This window comes from Glycine soja, unplaced genomic scaffold, assembly GCF_004193775.1.
Source record: "Glycine soja cultivar W05 unplaced genomic scaffold, ASM419377v2 tig00104511_1_pilon_84547_1256723, whole genome shotgun sequence".
Lineage (NCBI taxonomy): Eukaryota > Viridiplantae > Streptophyta > Magnoliopsida > Fabales > Fabaceae > Glycine > Glycine soja.
In genome coordinates this window covers 97,257-116,226 of record NW_021144441.1, presented here as the reverse complement: position 1 = coordinate 116,226, position 18,970 = coordinate 97,257, and the positions used below count along the sequence as shown (strand labels likewise).

Here is an 18,970-nt window from a genome sequence, read left to right as displayed (position 1 = left end):
GAGAACTACTTTTTTAATTCATTTTCCCAGGTGCCAAAAGTGAATGACAAACAAGAAATAATAAAATTATAGTTTATGATAACTTTTAATCGATAAAATTAGATTTTGTAATTTAAAAATTAAATTATAATAGTTAAAAATTGTCACAAAATACAAATTCAATATTTCTTCTTTGGTACATATTTGAAAGGAAACTAAAAGGTATTTTTTACAAATTTAGAGCACTAAAACTGAAAGATCCTTATATTTAATAAAACTAAGAATATATTTAAGTTTATCCATAATTGATACAACCATGTTTGTGGTAAATAACCTTATAAAACTATTAAGTATTAAATACCTATGAGATAAAATTACCATATTTATACATGTTGTAATTAACCACGTGTGATGCTCAATAATCTCATGATATTATTTTTATTACTTGTTAAGTAAAATTAATCATAACTAAACATTTTAATAATCTCACGAACTTATTAACCATATATTGATAATTTTATATACAGTTAAATTCATTTAGTTTTAATCACTAGTAAATTAATCATATTTATATATAATTAACTACGTATTTGAGTTATGTTGAGAGTAAAATTTCTGGATACGTTAATTTTTTACAACATGAACATATTAATTGTTTTTCATTTATTTATTTCGCAATCACTTAGACACGAGAACATTGCCATCGACAAATATTTCAATAGCCACAAACACTACACTTTCTCTTCCAGCATTCTTTTGTTTCGTCCTCCTTTTCTTCCTTCTCTTCTTCTACAAGAGTATTAAAATGAATACATCTCAATGTTTGATCTGCGAATCACTTTATAGAACAATGAAGAGGGAAGCAAAGGCCATCACTGCGCCAACCAAACCCATCTTTGTGGTTGAAGCACTGCTAGGAACATCAGCAGGAGTAACATCATCAGCCATGGGACCTGGAGCCTCAGCTCCAGTTGGGCTCGTTGCTGGGGCTTCAGCAGCAACCTCCGGAGACTCGGCAACGCTTTCACCAGTAGGTGGAGATGCGGCCGCAGTCTTCGAAGGAACTGGTGCCTTGGCACTCTGTGCTGGCACAGGTGACTTTGCAACCGGTGTCGGAATGGGTGCCTTGGCACCTTGTAATGATGACATAGGAGCTTTGGCACCCTGTGCAGCAACGGGAGCATTGGCTCCTTGTGAGGATTGTGCACCAGATGATGAGGCTGGGGTTTGTGAATCAACACCTGGGACTAGGATGGGTTTGGTGACTTGGAGAATGGAGATGTTGTAGGGCTCGCTGGTGACGGTCCTCATGAGCTCGGTGGCGTCGACTGGGGCGCCACTCACGGCCGAGCCGAAGGCGATCTCGCCTTCGCCGACGAGTGCAACCTTGAGGAAGCCTTGTTGGTTCACTGCAATGCCTGAGGCCTGGAATAGGGTTGTCAACTGTTGGCTATTAGCTTGAGCTTCCATGAGCTTCTTCTCATCAAAGAAGTCAAGGATGACATGGGTGCTAATGATGGCCTTAATGGCTTCTGGGGACTTGGCAGCAATGGAATTCATGGCTGAGTCTTCAACGGCGAGGACAGTGATGGTGTTGCGGCTGTTGATTTCGTCTGCGAGCTTGGTTTCCGTTAGGTATTTGTTGAATGTGGAAAACTCTGGATATTGGCCTAGCAGTTGTGTGATGTCAAAGGCATGAATAGCCGAAGAGCATGCAAGCAAAAGAGCTAGGCATAGAAGAGAAGAGCTTTTGAAACCCATCTTTGGAGCCTTTTTTTTGGCTTCTTTTTTTTGGCTTCTTCTCCTCTAGGGTTTTCTTTTTTACTTTCTTTTTTTGTGTGTCCGAAACCAAGCTTGAAGAAAAGTGGAGAATTGAGGGGTTTATATGTATTTCGTGCAAGTGGAATCCATAATGGTTTGGATTTGTGTTCAAAAGTCAATTTGGTAAACGGTTAACTGCGAACCACTCTCTACCTAGCTATTTGGAGGAAGTTGTGAATGGTTTAAGCGTATTTTGCTTAATGAAACAAGCAGAAGATGAGGAATTGTATCTTTTTAGGGTGATTTTGATTGGCGGTAATGTAATGACTACATGTGGTTTCTCAAAAAATAACGGCTTTGCTATATTTGAGTTTAATCTTGTTTGCCCCACAATTCACCAACAGATTTTATTCTAGAACAATTATAGCTCTAATATAATCTCAATGATATATCCATAATTATAGGCATTTGATAGATCATATATATGGTCCTCAATAGGTAGGGTTTTAGATTGACAATATTAACTTTCTCTATACATGTTCATTTAGTTTTAGAGAAATGTTGAATTGCACGAAAGTATACGAATGAATTTGATTGGTTATTAATTGCATTTACCCATTGCTTGTTTTGCATAAAACACCAATCTAAAAATCTGTTTCATTTTTTTTAAACAACTATCTTATAATTCCGTGCAACTCGTGTGATATAATTTCATACCATATAGCACTACTCGTTAGTTTAATAATAATTCAAACCTTTTCTATTCAAGTATTAATACGTAGTGAAGATCGTCATTAAAGTCACTATGTATAGTTCATACGTTGAAGTTCAACGAAGCTCTTTGGCCCTTAATATTTCTATGTATAGTTCATATGTATTATATAATAACAATACCTTATTGTACCAAAAAAAAATATAACACTACTTAATTTGTTTCTGTTCCTAAGTTACTCCTTGTTCTAACTAATACTTTTCTTATTTCGTATCAATTGAAAACTTTGATAAGGATATATCATTCTAATGCATTAATATTATCAAAAATATTCATAAAGTTAAATGGTGTAAGATTTTGTTGTATTCACATGCACGAAATGTTGGGAAATTTTCAATAAACCTTATAAAATATCAAATGAGCACCAAGACACATTACGTCAGATTATCAAGAGGTTTTAAGGAATACCTGAACTCATAGAGCTTAATCAACACGCAGCAGAATCTTACAGTGGTCACGAACAATTGGTTTAATGACCTTCCTCAACCAAATCACCTTCTTCTTTATGAGACCTTCGTTTTTTCTTCAGATGAGGAGAGGAGAAATTGTTTTTGATTTGGTGTTTAGGGGACCATAACCATGCCTTAGGTTTTAAACCTATTAGGATTCCCATTATCCCCTAATGGGCCAAATTAGTTTATGTTCATTAAGCCCATATCAATTTTCTGACAGTCTAATGGGCTCACTTAAATAGATCATTTTATATTGAACCCATTTAAATGTAAATAACTAATATAAATGTTATAATATAATATGTAGCCCATATTAATTAATTAGGAATTATAAAATTCCTAACAATCTCCCACTTGGGCTTCATATTAACCTTAGACATTTATATCACAAAATTTTTTAAGCGCGCAACCGTATGTTATTTACTTTTAGACTCCTTTTATACAATCCGGTCCATCTCATATAGCAATAGGAAATCACTGCAGTTTTCATCACAATTTAGCTTGACTAAGCCCTAATGATCACCACTATTATTCATACTCGATGACATAGATTAAATATGGATAAGCGGCATGGAAATTACATACAATGTGATTTTAATCATCTCTATTTCTAACTAGTCCAAACTTTATTCTTTATAGAGATCAATCCAAAATGTAATACAAACATTGCACACAAAACGAATTCAAAATAAAATGATAAACATCAACTTTATTTTTGTAGAAAATCCAAATAACAAAAATGTTTGAAAATCGTAAGATATAGAACATGAGTAAGACTCCTACTAAACTAAGGTACTGTCAGGAATTATACCCATATGAGCAGTGTGCTCGTGAAAAAAAAAAACTTTAGTGTCATACCTTTAGTAAGTGGATCAGCTAGCATGGAATGAATTCCTATATGTTCAATACAAATCTGTATTTTTTAAATTCTTTATTCAATAATCGAATACTTTATGTCAACAAAAAAAACTTTTACTTAGTTGAATTCTTAACAAGACTGCTAAGATATTGTCTCAATAAACACATGATAGCTACTTAATGTTGGCGACAACAGACAAGCTAGTTACAATAATTTAGCAATCATAAATTCTAGTATGATGTCTCATAACAAAATATTAACTCCACCAACATGGTCAAATGTGAATCCTTATGTGAAGTGATTGCTATTAAGACATTCTGAAATAATCGAAGTCATAATACCCAATGATCTCTAAACTTCTAGACTTTCGATATGAAAACATGTAGCTCCTTGTTCTTTTCAATTAATGCATAATGCACTTTACTGCTTTCTAGTGTTGCATACCAAGATTACTCATATATCACCTTAGGACTCCCACAAAAATAATTTCAAACTCTAAATTTTATACATGCAGATTTGGGATTCATATAATATGAGTAATTTAAACCATAGTAGTAACAACAACAACAATTAAAGAAGAGAACAATAAACATGTAATGCATAAATAATCTTTATGGAAAATTTCAAGACCCAAATAAGATACCTAACGCACCATTAATCCTCAATCTTTGGATTGAAAAAGACTGACTGCAAGTGGTACTCTCAATGCATTGATCAAACATTGGTGATAAGTCCCGTCAAGCAAAGGTTGTCTTTGGAAACTCCATTGCTCACATGAAAATCTTATATGATGATTATTCCGGTCAAATAATGATTGTCTTTGAACATTTCATTATTCACATGGAAAATCACACTATTTATAATCACCACATTTTACCATTGCAAGCATGTAATTATTCTGTCAAATTGTGTCTTCCTTTGAGCCGAGCATAATTCACATGAATAATTTCATGCAACATCCATGTAAATTCAATCAAATAAACTTACGCAACAGAGGTTACTTTGACAACATGTTGTTTCAATCAATTTAACCAAAAATACAAGATAATTTAATACAATAAATGAGATGTCTTAAAATTACACAAATTTTCTTAAAATTACACAATTTAACCAAAAGAATCCTTTAAAGATATTAGAGAAAAGGTTTCTTTTTAGTCAATGTCTTCCTTCTAAGTAAAGCCTTTAGCAACTAGACAAGCTTTATATCTCTCGATATTACCCTTTGAATCCTTCTTGGTTTTAAATATCCATTTACAACCAATAGGTTTCACACCTTCAGGCAATTTGACTAGATTCCAAAATTCATTGTCATTCATAGACTTCATCTCATCCTTCATGGCGTCAATCCAATTTTGAGAGTTAGAACTGTGCATAGCTTGACAGAAGTTGATTGGATCATCCTCTGTTAAACCAACACCATCCTTATGTTCTTGGAGAAATATAATATAATCATTTGAGATTGCACTTCTCCTCTCTCTAATGGATCTCCTTAATGACACTTCTTAAGGTTGTTGAGGTTGCTCTAAAGGTATTTGAAGGAGAACCTCATTATTGTCTTGTTCTGGAACAATGTCAATAATTTGAACATTGTCTTCTATTACTGGAGTTGTGTCTTGAACAATAATAGGTATGAGGACTTGATCACTGTAAATAACAGGTTCTTCCTTAAAGAAAACATTTCTTATGTTCTCTTCCTTCCCAAACTCAACTTCCTCAAGAAATCTCGCATTTCCCGTCTCAAAAATGATATTAAGGTGGGATTGTAAGATTTATAGCCTCGAGAGCATTCAACATAGCCAACAAAATAACAGCTAATTGTTCTTGAGTCCAGCTTTATTTCATATGGCGTATAAGGCCATGCCTCAGCTGGACAACCCCAAATGTGCAAATGTTTAATGCTTGACCTTTTACCAGTCCAAAGTTCATAAGGGGTTTTGTTAACTGCTTTACTTGGCACCCTATTAAGGACTTAAATTGTGGTCTTTAAGGCTTCTCCCCAAAGTGACTCTGGCAAAGAGGAATGACTAATCATACTTCTCACCATATCCTCTAGTTCTAAGACGTCTTTAGCTCTTTCGGCACCTAATTTCCTTATGTTTGTTCGTTTTCCATTTATGCATTCAATACAGACCTCAAAGTCTGATAAATCCAAAGGGTCAAGATTTTCATCCAACACAAGTCTCTGAACTCTTTGTTTAGAGATATGGCCTAAATGCTTATGCCATAAGGTGGCTGAATTCTCATTCAATTTTCGTTTTGTACCATGTGAACTTGTTTGCAGTATTTCATTATAGGAACTAACAACATCAAGCATGTAAAGATTATCAATTAAAGAACCAGAACCAACCATATTTGAATTTTGGTAGAGACTAACTTTATTATTTCCAAATGAACAAGAAAATCCAAATTTGTCCAAACTAGAAATAGAAATCAAATTCCGTGTAAAAGACGGTACAACAAAAGTCTCAAATAAATCCAAATATAATCCAGTTTTTAACTATAATCTAAAAGTTCCAATAACTTCCACTACAACCTTCTTGCCATCACCCACAAAGATGAATCTTTCATCACCACTTGGCAGTCGGTTCCATAGGCAACCCTGCATAGTCATACTTAGGTGAGTAGTAGCACCAGAATCTACCCACCAAGTATCTTTAGGTACAAAAGCCAAATTAACTTCTGAACAAACTAGAGTAAGAAATTTACCTTTCTTCACACACCATGCGGCATACTTGAGACACTTTTTCTTCATGTGTCCCAACTTCTTGCAGAAGTAACAGGTAAATTCCTCATCCTTATTTTTTTCTTTTGCTGAGAAGTCCATTCCGCAGCACCCTTAGTCTTCTTCCTTTTCTTATTTTGAGAGGTCGAAGTCAAGTGAGCACTTTCAGTCCTATCTCTCTGCAGTCTCTCCTCCTCTTGCACACAGTGAGATATAAGAGACCATTTGTCCTTTTAAGTGTTATATCTCACTTTGAATTGCCCAAAGTGTGTAGGAAGCAAGATCAAAACCAAGTGCACGAGCAGGTCTTCACCAAGCTCTAACTTAAGTGACTTGAGTTTTGATGCGAGATTGGACATCTCCATAATGTATTCCCTTATGTTCCCTTTGCCTTTATACTTCATGGAGATGAGTTTAGCCAAAAGGTTACTTGTCTCCACCTTTTCATTTTGGCAAAGTATTGCTCAATTTTCTCAAGGAATTTTTCTTTGCACTTTGACCCTCAGAAATAGAGCCCCGAAACGCCTCTGGAATAGAGTGCTTCATGATCATAAGGCACATTCGGTTGGACCGATCCCACTTCTCAATTTTTACCTCATTAGAGGTTTCCGAAGTGGAAATGGGTCATTTCGTCCTCAGTGCCAAGTCCAAATCCATACAGCCAAGAACAATTTCTACGGCTTCTTTCCAAACCTTAAAATTTGTCCCATTCAACATTGGGATAGAATTCACTTGGGCAGTAACATTTGCAGCACTGGTAATATTAACTAAAGAGAGAACAAAAATAACATGCTCACAAATAATCAAGAAAGTCATATAAAGTATATATAACAAGACATGCAAATATTTCTCATAACAAATCCATCACAAGATACTCAGCACAACATTAATTCTAGTCTTTGGACAAAGAAATTAATTTGTAATTGGTCCTCTCAACGCAATGATCAAATATTGACAATTAGTTCTGACAAATAATAGCCTTTCTTTGGACCGACTATTATTCTCATGAAAAAAAAAACTTAATAATTGTCACATATTTATCATCGCAGGTATGTTATTATTTGGCCAAACTGTGTCTTCCTTTGGGCCAAACACAATTTGCATAAATAATTTCATACTAACATCCATGCAATTTAATTAAATCAATTTACACAATAGAGGTTACTTTGGCAACATAATGGTTCAACCAATTTAATTAAAATTACTGGACACGCAATTAAATGGAAAGGATCTGTAATGGTTAAATTTGCACCCAATTGTGATAGCAGTAAATGTTTAAAAAACAACATCATGTTAAACTAATTACGCACTTGAAACAAACAAACCACGGTACCATCACAAATTTATACTAACCACATGAATATCATAAATTATCAGTTTATCACCGTTTCATAAAAAAAACAGTTGGCAAAAAAAAAATATTCATATAAGACAAAAGACCATTGTCTTATTACTGATTCATATAAACAAAAAACATTTATTTATGAAATTGTGTCACTTACTAAATGTCAACGCCGGATACGTAGAACCTTTATCCCAAATAGAATAATATGCCAGCAAACGCGATACAAAAAAAAAATGTACAACCCTGTAAATCAAATGTAGATGCCTTTTATTAATTCTTAAGAAGAGAAAAACCTTATGGCCATAACACATAAATTTAGGGGTTTTACAATTTTATTGATCAAAATAGTTTCTCCCCAAAATAAAATTAGGATTTATATAACCAAAAAAAGATCCAGATATAATACATATCAAACAACAACTTTAAATCCCAATAATCTAACAATATTGGTGGATCTGATACCACTTATTGGGAAATTTTCAATAAACCTTATAAAATACCAAATGAGCACCAAGACACATTACGTCATATTATCAAGAGGTTTTAAGGAATACCTGGATCCATAGAGCTTGATCAACACGCAGCGGAATATTACAGTAGTCACGAACAATTGGTTTAATGACCTTTCTCAACTAAATCACTTTCTTTCTTATAGGACCTTTGTTTTCTCTTTAGATGAGGAGAGGAGAAATTGTTTTTGATTTGGTGTTTAGGGGACCATAACCATGCCTTAGGTTTTAAACCTATTAGGGTTCCCATTATCTCCTAATGGGCCAAACTGGTTTTCGCTCATTAAGTCCATATCGATTTTCTGGCAGTCTAATGGGCTCACTTAAATAGATCACTTTATATTAAATCCATTTAAATGTAAATAACTAATATAAATGTTATAATATAATATGTAGCCCATATTAATTAATTAGGAATTATAAAATTCCAAACACGAAATAATTTTTTTAGAGAAAGAATTTATGTTTGATTCTCTTCATGTGCAAAATTTTATTTGGTTAATGACAGTCACATATCGCAAACGGAATTAATTTCTTATCCGATGGATGGAGACACTAGCAATCTTTGACCTAGGAGAAAAAATATGTTATCCAAAAATATTACTCTTTTTTACACAATAGTAACAATAAGATTTAAATATAAGATCACATGCAAACTATTTAAACCTAACTAATATTGATGTAGCATATTAAATTCAACATAAGATGTGCATTTGTCATCATTTAAATCCTTAAAAGAAGATTTAGAATTAATTTTTGACATACTAGTTTGGAAAATTGAGTTTTACACAAAGGCACTATAGTCTATATATGTGAAACAAGTGATCCAAAACCTCCAGCAGAATCCTCTTCCACGTGACGAGTATTTCATGCTCTTCAACTAGTAGCTTGATGAGACCAAAATCCAAATGTTTGCAAAACCTGCCATCAGCAACTGTCACATAAACACGAATATTGTTTTAAGCATTACCGTATCCCAAATTGCTGCCATTAGAATCTCTTCTTTTATATCTACATAACAACAAAAAGTTCAACATGGCTGCTTAGATTAGACTGAGCATTCTGTTTGAATCATATCTTTTAGTTACTTATGTTAACCTTATAACTATTAGACTAAGAAAGCTGTCCATGAAAACTGAATGTTCTCCTATGGAGAATTCTGCATCAAATAGTGATCATATAATTTGATTTCTACATCTATGCATTAAATAGCTGATTGCAATAAATGTTATCCTATAGTTGGGATAACTAATTAAGGAGATAATTAGTGTTGTATAATCATGTAAGATTTATTGTTTTGAATAACAAATTTGTACCAATAATAACAAATATTTTTTAATTTGTCAATTAATAACTAATATTCTACTAATCAATTCCATTGACATCCTCCCTTAAATTGATGTTGGTAAGTCTAAAAGCATCAATTTGCTGACTAGGCAATTATGGCGTTGATGTGTCAAGGATCTTGTGAGAAAGTTAGGGAGTTGAACAAATGTAGAAACATGAGACAAGGAGACAACTCAATGGTCATACGCCTCTCAGATTGAGTGACAATCAACCTCTACGTGCTTCGTTCTTTCATGGTAAACAAGATTTGTGGCAATTTGAATAGCACTTGTATTGTCAACATGCAATGGAGTTGGTTTTGCTTGGTTACCAAGCTCTGAAAAGAGACTGCATAGCCAAATAATCTCAAAGCATGCAGTAGAAATGGCACAGTATTTTGCTTCAATGGATGATTTAGAGAATGAGTCTTGTTTCTTGCATTTCCAAGAGATTGGAGCTTCCCCTAAGACATACACCAACCAGTAGTGGATTTTCGTGTGTTTGGACATCCAACCCTATCAGAATCACTATATGCTTGAAGTTGTGTTGATGCACCAGTAAGGAAGAAAAGACCACGGCTGAAAGTACCAAGTAGATACTTAATAATACGATGTACTGTTGAAAAATGCAAATTCTGAGAAAATTGCATGAATTTGCTAGCTGTGTGGACAACAAATGAGATGTCTGGTCTAGTGATGGTTAGGTAAATAAGACTTCAACCAGCTTACGATAGAAAGTTGGGTCTTGTAGAAGCTCACCTTCATCTTGTTGTAATTTCATATTAATTTCCATTGGAGTGTCAACATGAGCATAATTAATGAGACTGTCTAATTGAATTTGATCTTAAATATATTTGTGTCGATGGACAAAAATGCATTTTTGTTGAAAGTGTACTTCTAATCCCAAGAAATAAGTTAGTTGGCCAAGGTCTTTCAAGTGGAAAATCAAATGCAATAGTCTCTTAGGAAAAGGTGAAGGCATACCGGTAGGAAGCCTAATGTAAATTTCCTCCTTGAGGTCACCATGAAGGAATGCGTTCTTAACATCCATTTGGTGTATTTGTCTAGATTTAGATGCAACAGGGGAAATAATAATGTGCACAGTAGTCATTTTGACCATAATTGCAAAGGTCTGCTCATAATTAAGACCAAAGTCTTGCTTATTTCCAAGAACAACCAATCTAGCCTTATATCGATCAATTGTTTAGTAAAAATAGCTTATGAGTTATAGTTAAAAGATATAAAAATAATTGAAAGCTGATAAATTAACTAATAAGGTATTGCTCTCTGAATTATTTCTTTATCATATGGAACTTTTTAATGCTTTCCAACATCAAATCTTAGTTGGCTACATAAAGACTCCAATATAAATGTGATTGTTTTTCTTCTTGTCTTACTCGCTAAAACATAGTTGTTTTCATGGAGTTATAAGCTTAGATTGAAGATTAAAGGAAGAAGGGATGGGGAGAGGAAGAAGGGATGGGGAGAGGTCGTGGCCTCAAATTCTTTCCACTGACAAAAACTAATAATTAACATTGACAAATAAAAAATATATAAAAAAAAAAACATAATTGTTTCCATTGTCTGTTATAATTTCAACAACCTTTTCTTCCCTAATTCCGTCCACAATGGAGTCAACCAATTCAAAAATTCTCTCATCAGATTTCCCAATCTAACGCATCAATTGATTTAATGAACATTGTCTCTGCTGGACAATTCAGAAAGAAGTTGATTAATCATCTTTGTTTTAATTCTATCTGTCAATGCATTAGAACATAATAGAGCGTCCAAATCTTTCTCACTACTCCTTTTGGCTCTTCACAATTTTTTTAGTTTTCTTTAACTCCTTGCATCATTATAAAAGGGAGGCTGTAAATTCGATCCCGAACTTCCCATAGCTGTTAGTATGTCATGAAAGGTTTGCAACTTAATCATATTGAAATGAATAGCTTGGTACCAAAATCCGGCTTTATATATTAATGAACTCTTGTGGTATTTTCCGGGTGACATGCATCCTATGCTTGATATCCTTAATTTCTCTTTTTTCAATTGCAATTTCAGGTCTTTAAAAATAAACAATCAAAATAGGGCCATACAAAGTACTTTTCTTACCATTGGTGTTCTTTGCATTAACCCTTCTTCACAAGCTCATTCTCTGTCACTAGCTATCATTATAGTCATTTAGCAGTTAGCACAAGTTGCAATATTGTCTTTCATTCCCATCAAGTGCTCTTTCTCTATTTATTAATTCCACCATTAAGGTCTTACCACAAAAATTGCACATACAACTGCTAGTATCATTCCCTTATATTAGATGGCTGTAATATTTTCCCATTTAATTAGCATTGATCCTAACGCCAACCATTGAAAGATTTTGAAGTTTCTTCACTTGCCATGTGTATTTTTTTTTTAGAAAATGAAAATATTGTTTGTTCATGGTTTCAGGGTGCATGGCATTAAGAGGTCTTTGAGGCTCATGATGGGCCACTAGTGTGCTCTTAGTTTTGAATTGATGGTAAATATGGGGCATTGTTCATAGGATTATTGGTTGGTAGGATGAAAAATAGGACTTATGAGGTGTAAGGGGGTATGGGTCACACTTAAATTCGAATTAATCCAAATCAACTCAAATAGTTTGAGTTGGATAATTTTTGTGTTTCGGTCAGATTCGAACTGAATCAATCAAATCCGTTGAGTGTTGGATTGGGTCATGAATTTTAATATCTAAATCCGCTTATTATTATTATTATTATTATTATTATTATTATTATTATTATTATTATTATTATTATTATTATTATTATTATTATTATTATTATTATTATTATTATTATTATTATTATTATTATTATTATTATTATTATTATTATTATTATTATTATTATTATTATTATTATTATTATTATTATTATTATTAATTATTATTATTATTATTATTATTATTATTATTATTATTATTATTATTATTATTATTATTATTATTATTATTATTATTATTATTATTATTTATTATTATTATTATTATTATTATTATTATTATTATTATTATTATTATTATTATTATTATTATTATTATTATTATTATTATTATTATTATTATTATTATTATTATTATTATTATTATTATTATTATTATTATTATTATTATTATTATTATTATTATTATTATTATTATTATTATTATTATTATTATTATTATTATTATTATTATTATTATTATTATTATTATTATTATTATTATTATTATTATTATTATTATTATTATTATTATTATTATTATTAATTATTATTATTATTATTATTATTATTATTATTTATTATTATTATTATTATTATTATTATTATTATTATTATTATTATTATTATTATTATTATTATTATTATTATTATTATTATTATTATTATTATTATTATTATTATTATTATTATTATTATTATTATTATTATTATTATTTATTATTATTATTATTATTATTATTATATTATTATTATTATTATTATTATTATTATTATTATTATTATTATTATTATTATTATTATTATTATTATTATTATTATTATTATTATTATTATTATTATTATTATTATTATTATTATTATTATTATTATTATTATTATTATTATTATTATTATTATTATTATTATTATTATTATTATTATTATTATTATTATTATTATTATTATTATTTATTATTATTATTATTATTATTATTATTATTATTATTATTATTATTATTATTATTATTATTATTATTATTATTATTTATTATTATTATTATTATTATTATTATTATTATTATTATTATTATTATTATTATTATTATTAAATTTTAAAAAATTAAATACTATTGACTATTAATTATATAGACTTGTCAACCTGAATTGAGTAAGCATCAATTAATCCTTAACCTTTAGGATCAAAGTGACAAGGATTTTATTAATTGAAGTCACTTCGGATGGGCTTCTAAAAATATTTCGAATCTATTCACAAAGAGTATGTCTCGTAATGTCCCATTGGTTTTTGTAGAAAAAAGTGTTTGAAACTCATATTCACTATACTTATTGAAACTCTTTATCTCGAATATGATATGTTTAATTTTTCATTCCCCATAGATAGATAGATATATAGATAAGAGTCAGTGAAATGGAATGGGGTGTGATAGTATCATAAATTTTTTTAATAAAAAATCTAATCAAAAACAGTTGTGTCTTATTTATTTAATAAAAAATTTAACTATTAAAAGATATTGCATTTTAAAAAAATAGACAAAATTAAATGTTTTTACCTATTGATCAAATCCAACCCAAACCGTTTACAAACGTACTGATTTGGGTTGGGTTTCATTTTTTTCTTAGAAAACCGCCAATCCAATTAAAGGGTCATGAGTTTGACCAAATTCAACCCAAACCAATCCACTTACACACCCTAATAGGATTATGGTGTTTGGTTTGGGTAATTGTATTAGATTGACATTGATGTTGGACTCCTATGTATCGATCTAAGTGATACTTGGATTAGTTCTTTTTTATCATTATTAATTTATTTATGAATATTATTTTAATTTTAAAATTGTTTAGTTTATTTTTTAAAATGAATACAAAAGATAAAGCAAATAAAATTCTATAAATAAGAAAAAAATGGGCCAGCATTAAGTGTGTAGATTTAGTCTCCAAAATATCATAATTGTGTAATTTTGGTTTTTAAGCAGTACATCAACATGTCATTGCCGCATCATTACTAACATACTACATTAGCAAAATCCGTTAAAAAAATTGATAATAGACTAGCAACTTGACCAAAATTGCACAATAAAAAATAAATTAGTGATCAAAACTGTGTAATTGAAAAAAAATGAGAAGGGGGAAGAAAGAAACAAAGATGAAAAAAGGGGGATAAATATGAAAGAGAGGAGAATGAAAAAAAGGAAGAAGAAATTAAAAATATACAGAATGAAAAAACAGAAGAAAAACAAAAGGATGGGAGAGAAAAAAGTGGATAAAAGGGACATGAAAGAATTAGAGGGGAATGGGGAATAATAAAAGAGAAATGGGGAAAAATAGAGGAATGAAATTCATTATCTAAAACTTGTCAAAGACAATAGGAGGATGCAAGAGGATGTTAATAGAAGATAATAGAGTATGAAAGATAATCAGAGGTTTGCATATGTATGAGAAAAGTTTAAAAGGGTGTTTAATTTATATTTTAAAAAAAATATTTACTTTTCAAAATACAATTAAACAAAGTTGCTTAGACACAACAAATTGTGGAATTGAGAGAAAGATGGAACAAGATGGAAAAAAGAAAACATCTCCAAGTTATTTCTATTTTTTATTTTAAAAATTTATTTGAAAAGTCTAAAATTTAATAGATTTTTTTATGAAAAAATTATTGTTGAATTGTGCAAAATTGTTTGAGAACAATTTATAAAACTAAAAGTGGAAAGAAAATGATATAGGCCTTAAATATTTCTACGTGTGTGATAGTGCGAATAAGGGGGGAAAGTTCGTGAGTAATCTCACATCCTTGTCTTGAAAACGCAACACCCTTTGAAATCACTACATTTGCAGCAAGGATCAATACAATTTGATAGCGTTTTGAATGAATTTAGCAACACACCATTACACTGCAATTTAACAATATTGCATAATAGTATGCTTGTTCAATTGTCTCACGATTTCATTCCAATCATGGCATGTCACGCATTTAGCACCTTGTAATCTATTTGGCTAGATTTTTCGCGAGGAAAATTATTTGAAGGGGATACTACAATTATTCCGGAAATAAATCTTCATGCAATCTCAATAAAGGCAACACCAATTGAACAATCATCATCGACAAGTTATCAATAATAACAACTTATAATGAGGCTAGATTTTACATTGCCTTGGCCTCCAACCACGACAATAACTCAAATTCAACTATTAGGGCTTCCATAATAACTGAGCAAGCAATCGTCCACCTATTGTGAGCCAAAAAACATGCATCTTTAATCTTTCACTTTTTCAAATCTTCAAATCTTTCTAAAAGCCAAAATGATTGAAAAAAGAGAAAGTAGAAAACGAGAAAGTGAACAAAGATTTGTGCTTCCTGGTTGTGTTTAAGAAAATCAATGAAAAAAGATATATGGATTGAGTTTTCATTAAACAGAAGAAATAGAGGTGAAAAAGAACAATGATCAAGGAAGATGAATAACAAGGCTGACAAAAGGATGAAACAATGAGGGAAAAAGAGGAAATTTCCTCCTAACAGTGTAATTCTTGAATAAACTCACCCAAAAGAAAAAGAATTCTAGCATAAACTTCAAACATTCTTGTGATTTTGGGATACTAACAAGACATTTAAAACCACAAAATAACAATTTCATCCAGATTATTTGTGTTGTATGCCATCTAATTATCCAATAGAAAACCAAAAATAAATAGCAGCAGAAAATTAATAGATAAGAAAAACACAAATATTGGAGATGATAACAAGTAATTCGATCTCAAAATGCAAATTAAAATTGGTACTTATCCGAGACAAGGAACATATCCAAAATGATGTCTCACCTCAAACTAAAACTCCCATACATGGCTATAACACATTTTGAACAAGTTTCCATTGTAGGATTTCTACCATGTGAACAAAATATATCTAGCTTCACTGTAAGTCAAGCCATAAAAAGGCTCTTGCAAAACAGCTGAAATCAACTAGTCTTTGATATTTCCTCAATGATGTCCGAGATGACCTTGTCCATGTCCAAATCCTTCATTGGTTTAAATGGACGCTTCAAGTCCTGAAACAAAAACATAATTTGTAAACCACATATGCATTGTTTCATATGCCACATAAAAAGACATTTGAGTTCTCTTTCCCTTTCTATACTCACTTTCATGTGAAGAAATAAATACTCAATTAAACAGAGGTATATATCCTAAGAACTTATGTTGGAGGACAATGGTTTAAAACAAATCCCTTATATAGCTGACACAGATAATTAACAATATAGCACACTAATTCCCAAATATAGCTCATTACCAAGAGAGTTATGAACTTCTTGCCACCCCCTTCTTGCCGTATTTCAAAGCATCCTTTCCTTGGCTGTTCATTGATTAAAAAACAAAACAGAGAGAAGTCATATTTGGATCAATTATTCTATATCAAAGTACTTAGACAACAAAGCTTAATCAAATAATATATCATATGAAACTCAACAATCATTTTCATTGTTCAGAAGCCTTAAAATGACCCTGAACCTGCATGTACACAGAACAAAAGTGCGTTCTCAAACTCAAATTTTTAGACCCGTAAACTTTTCAAAACCAGTCTCACCCAAATTGGCAGTGCCCTGTGCACGTTATTAGGTCCCTTTTGCATAAAAACAAGGTTTCAAAAACAAGCAACCACAATTGCAGTTGCAACATCAAGGTTCTTAAGATCTCTGCAACTGCAACATTTATCCACAACTTTTTCACAACATCAAGGATCAAAACAAAACTGCAACCCCAACTATGGTCACGATTCAAAACATTGCTTAAAAACAAGGTTAGATTCAATTTTCCCGTGTGGATAGAAAAGATAAGTAAACAAAGCACTGCACATTTTGAAATAGACAATTTGAAAAATAGATCAATGACCTGAAAAGTATTCTAAGGGTTAGTGAAAGTGTGAAACAACATAACATAATCAACAGTTATCTTCTTTCTTAGCATACCTTCTCAGGGTTTAAAATCACAGTGATTCCAATGTCGGCCTTCTCAAGGCCGACCTTCACCAGATTGGCCCTGGTCTTGAAGGAGTTACATTGCTTGCTGAGGAAAAAAAAACAAATTAACACATCCAATATATAATAAGACAGAAAACATCAACAACAACAACAATAATAATAGTTTCATCAACGAATAAATAGGGCAAAACCTTTAAGCTTAGCAAACGAACCAAGTAACAACAGCAACAACAAATATTTATTGACCTCTTAACAAGTGTTCAACAATATTACATAAAATGAAATTGAAAAAAAAAAAGATAATTAACTACATATCATAACAAACATTTTCTTGCATCCTAATTTTTTTCTCTTTCTTTTTTTTCATTTAATCCCCGGAAATTACTGTATATATAAGTCATTTCTTTTGTAGCAGAGAGCAAATATTTTCAACACTAGACAAATCTATTCAAATCAGATAAATTAGGGCTCAAACACCAGACCGATCAAGTGAAAGTAAAATAAAATAAAATAAACACCCGAGGTTTTTGGGTTGTGGCTAGGTCATTGTTATTTTTTTTTCAAAGACATTCGGTAAATAAAATCTTAACAAAGTTATTTCAGGCATTAAAGTAAAAAAAAATTAAAAAAAAAAAACACAAACAGAGTACACGGAGTCAAAAAGACAAAAGAAACAGTTTGTTAGTATTATTTTTTTATTTTGGTTTTTCAAAGAAGAAAGTGGAAAAAGAGACGCACGCACCAGTGTTCGACGACGATGGTCTTGTTGGAAGCGTCTAGAACGTTCTTCTCGGAGGCGTCTCCTCCTTCTTCTTTTTCTTCCGCTTTGTTCTCGCTCTCAACCGGAACATCTTCATTTTCCTTTTCGTTCCTTTTCTGCTTCTTAGCAGCAGCAGCAACTTTGGCCTTCTTCGCCGCCTTCTTAACCACCGGCACCGGCGGAGGGTCGGAGCTCGCGGCGGCGCGCTTCGCCGCAGCACGAGTGACTCTCATCGGAGCCGCCGCAGAAGAAGCGGCAGCTGCAGCAGTTCCCTCCGCTTTGCGCTTCGCCGGCGGCATTGTTGAGAGTTGAAAATGAGAGAGACAAAAGAGAGAAATGGTTATTTTGCGAAGCGCTCAGTTATCTGTCTGAGAGTGAGAGGTACATTGTATAGTTAGGGAAAGAGAAAGGAGGGCTTCTTAAACGTGAAAGCGGGAATAATGAATTTATTTATTTATTTATTTTTATCATTAATCATAGTAATAAATTAATGAATGTATTTAAAACTATGGATTTTTATCTTCTTTTTTTAATAATAAATAGTACTATCAGTCAATAACAATTAAAGAATATATTTAAAACTATGAATTTTATCACTTTTAATAAAGGTGGATATGGATTAATATATTAAAGAATGTATTTAAGACTACGGATTTTTATCTTTTTTAATAAATATCAATCAGAATAATTAATTAATGTATTTTTTATTAATATTAAAGAATGTATTTGAAACAATGAATAATTAAATGTGGATCAATAATAATTAAAGAATGTATGAAA

At 31.2% G+C, this 18,970-nt stretch overlaps 2 protein-coding genes across 2 annotated transcripts; both read right to left on the bottom strand.

The window, feature by feature from the left end:
* Nucleotides 1–607: 607 nt before the first annotated feature.
* LOC114404538 (fasciclin-like arabinogalactan protein 3) lies at nt 608–1,820 on the bottom strand. Its single transcript, XM_028367438.1, has one exon. The coding sequence runs from the start codon at nt 1,738–1,740 to the stop codon at nt 820–822; it is 921 nt and encodes a 306-aa protein (XP_028223239.1). The 5' UTR covers nt 1,741–1,820; the 3' UTR covers nt 608–819.
* Nucleotides 1,821–16,165: 14,345 nt separating this feature from the next.
* Nucleotides 16,166–18,590, bottom strand: LOC114404549 (selenoprotein H-like). The gene is made up of 4 exons (XM_028367455.1): nt 18,173–18,590; nt 17,419–17,515; nt 16,743–16,805; nt 16,166–16,500 (listed from the first exon to the last, which is right to left on the bottom strand). Exons 1-4 carry the CDS (start codon nt 18,487–18,489, stop codon nt 16,411–16,413), a joined length of 567 nt encoding a protein of 188 aa, XP_028223256.1. The 5' UTR covers nt 18,490–18,590; the 3' UTR covers nt 16,166–16,410.
* Between the last annotated feature and the right edge of the window lie 380 nt (nt 18,591–18,970).

Excerpts from the sequence above, each read along its gene's own strand:
- LOC114404549 (XM_028367455.1), bottom strand. The coding sequence starts at position 18,489 with ATGCCGCCGGCGAAGCGCAAAGCGGAGGGAACTGCTGCAGCTGCCGCT. Across the intron at positions 17,516-18,172 it reads ACCATCGTCGTCGAACACTG|CAAGCAATGTAACTCCTTCA; the intron begins GTGCGTGCGTCT and ends TTTTTTCCTCAG. Across the intron at positions 16,501-16,742 it reads AGAAGTTCATAACTCTCTTG|GACTTGAAGCGTCCATTTAA; the intron begins GTAATGAGCTAT and ends TTTTTGTTTCAG.
- LOC114404538 (XM_028367438.1), bottom strand. The coding sequence starts at position 1,740 with ATGGGTTTCAAAAGCTCTTCTCTTCTATGCCTAGCTCTTTTGCTTGCA.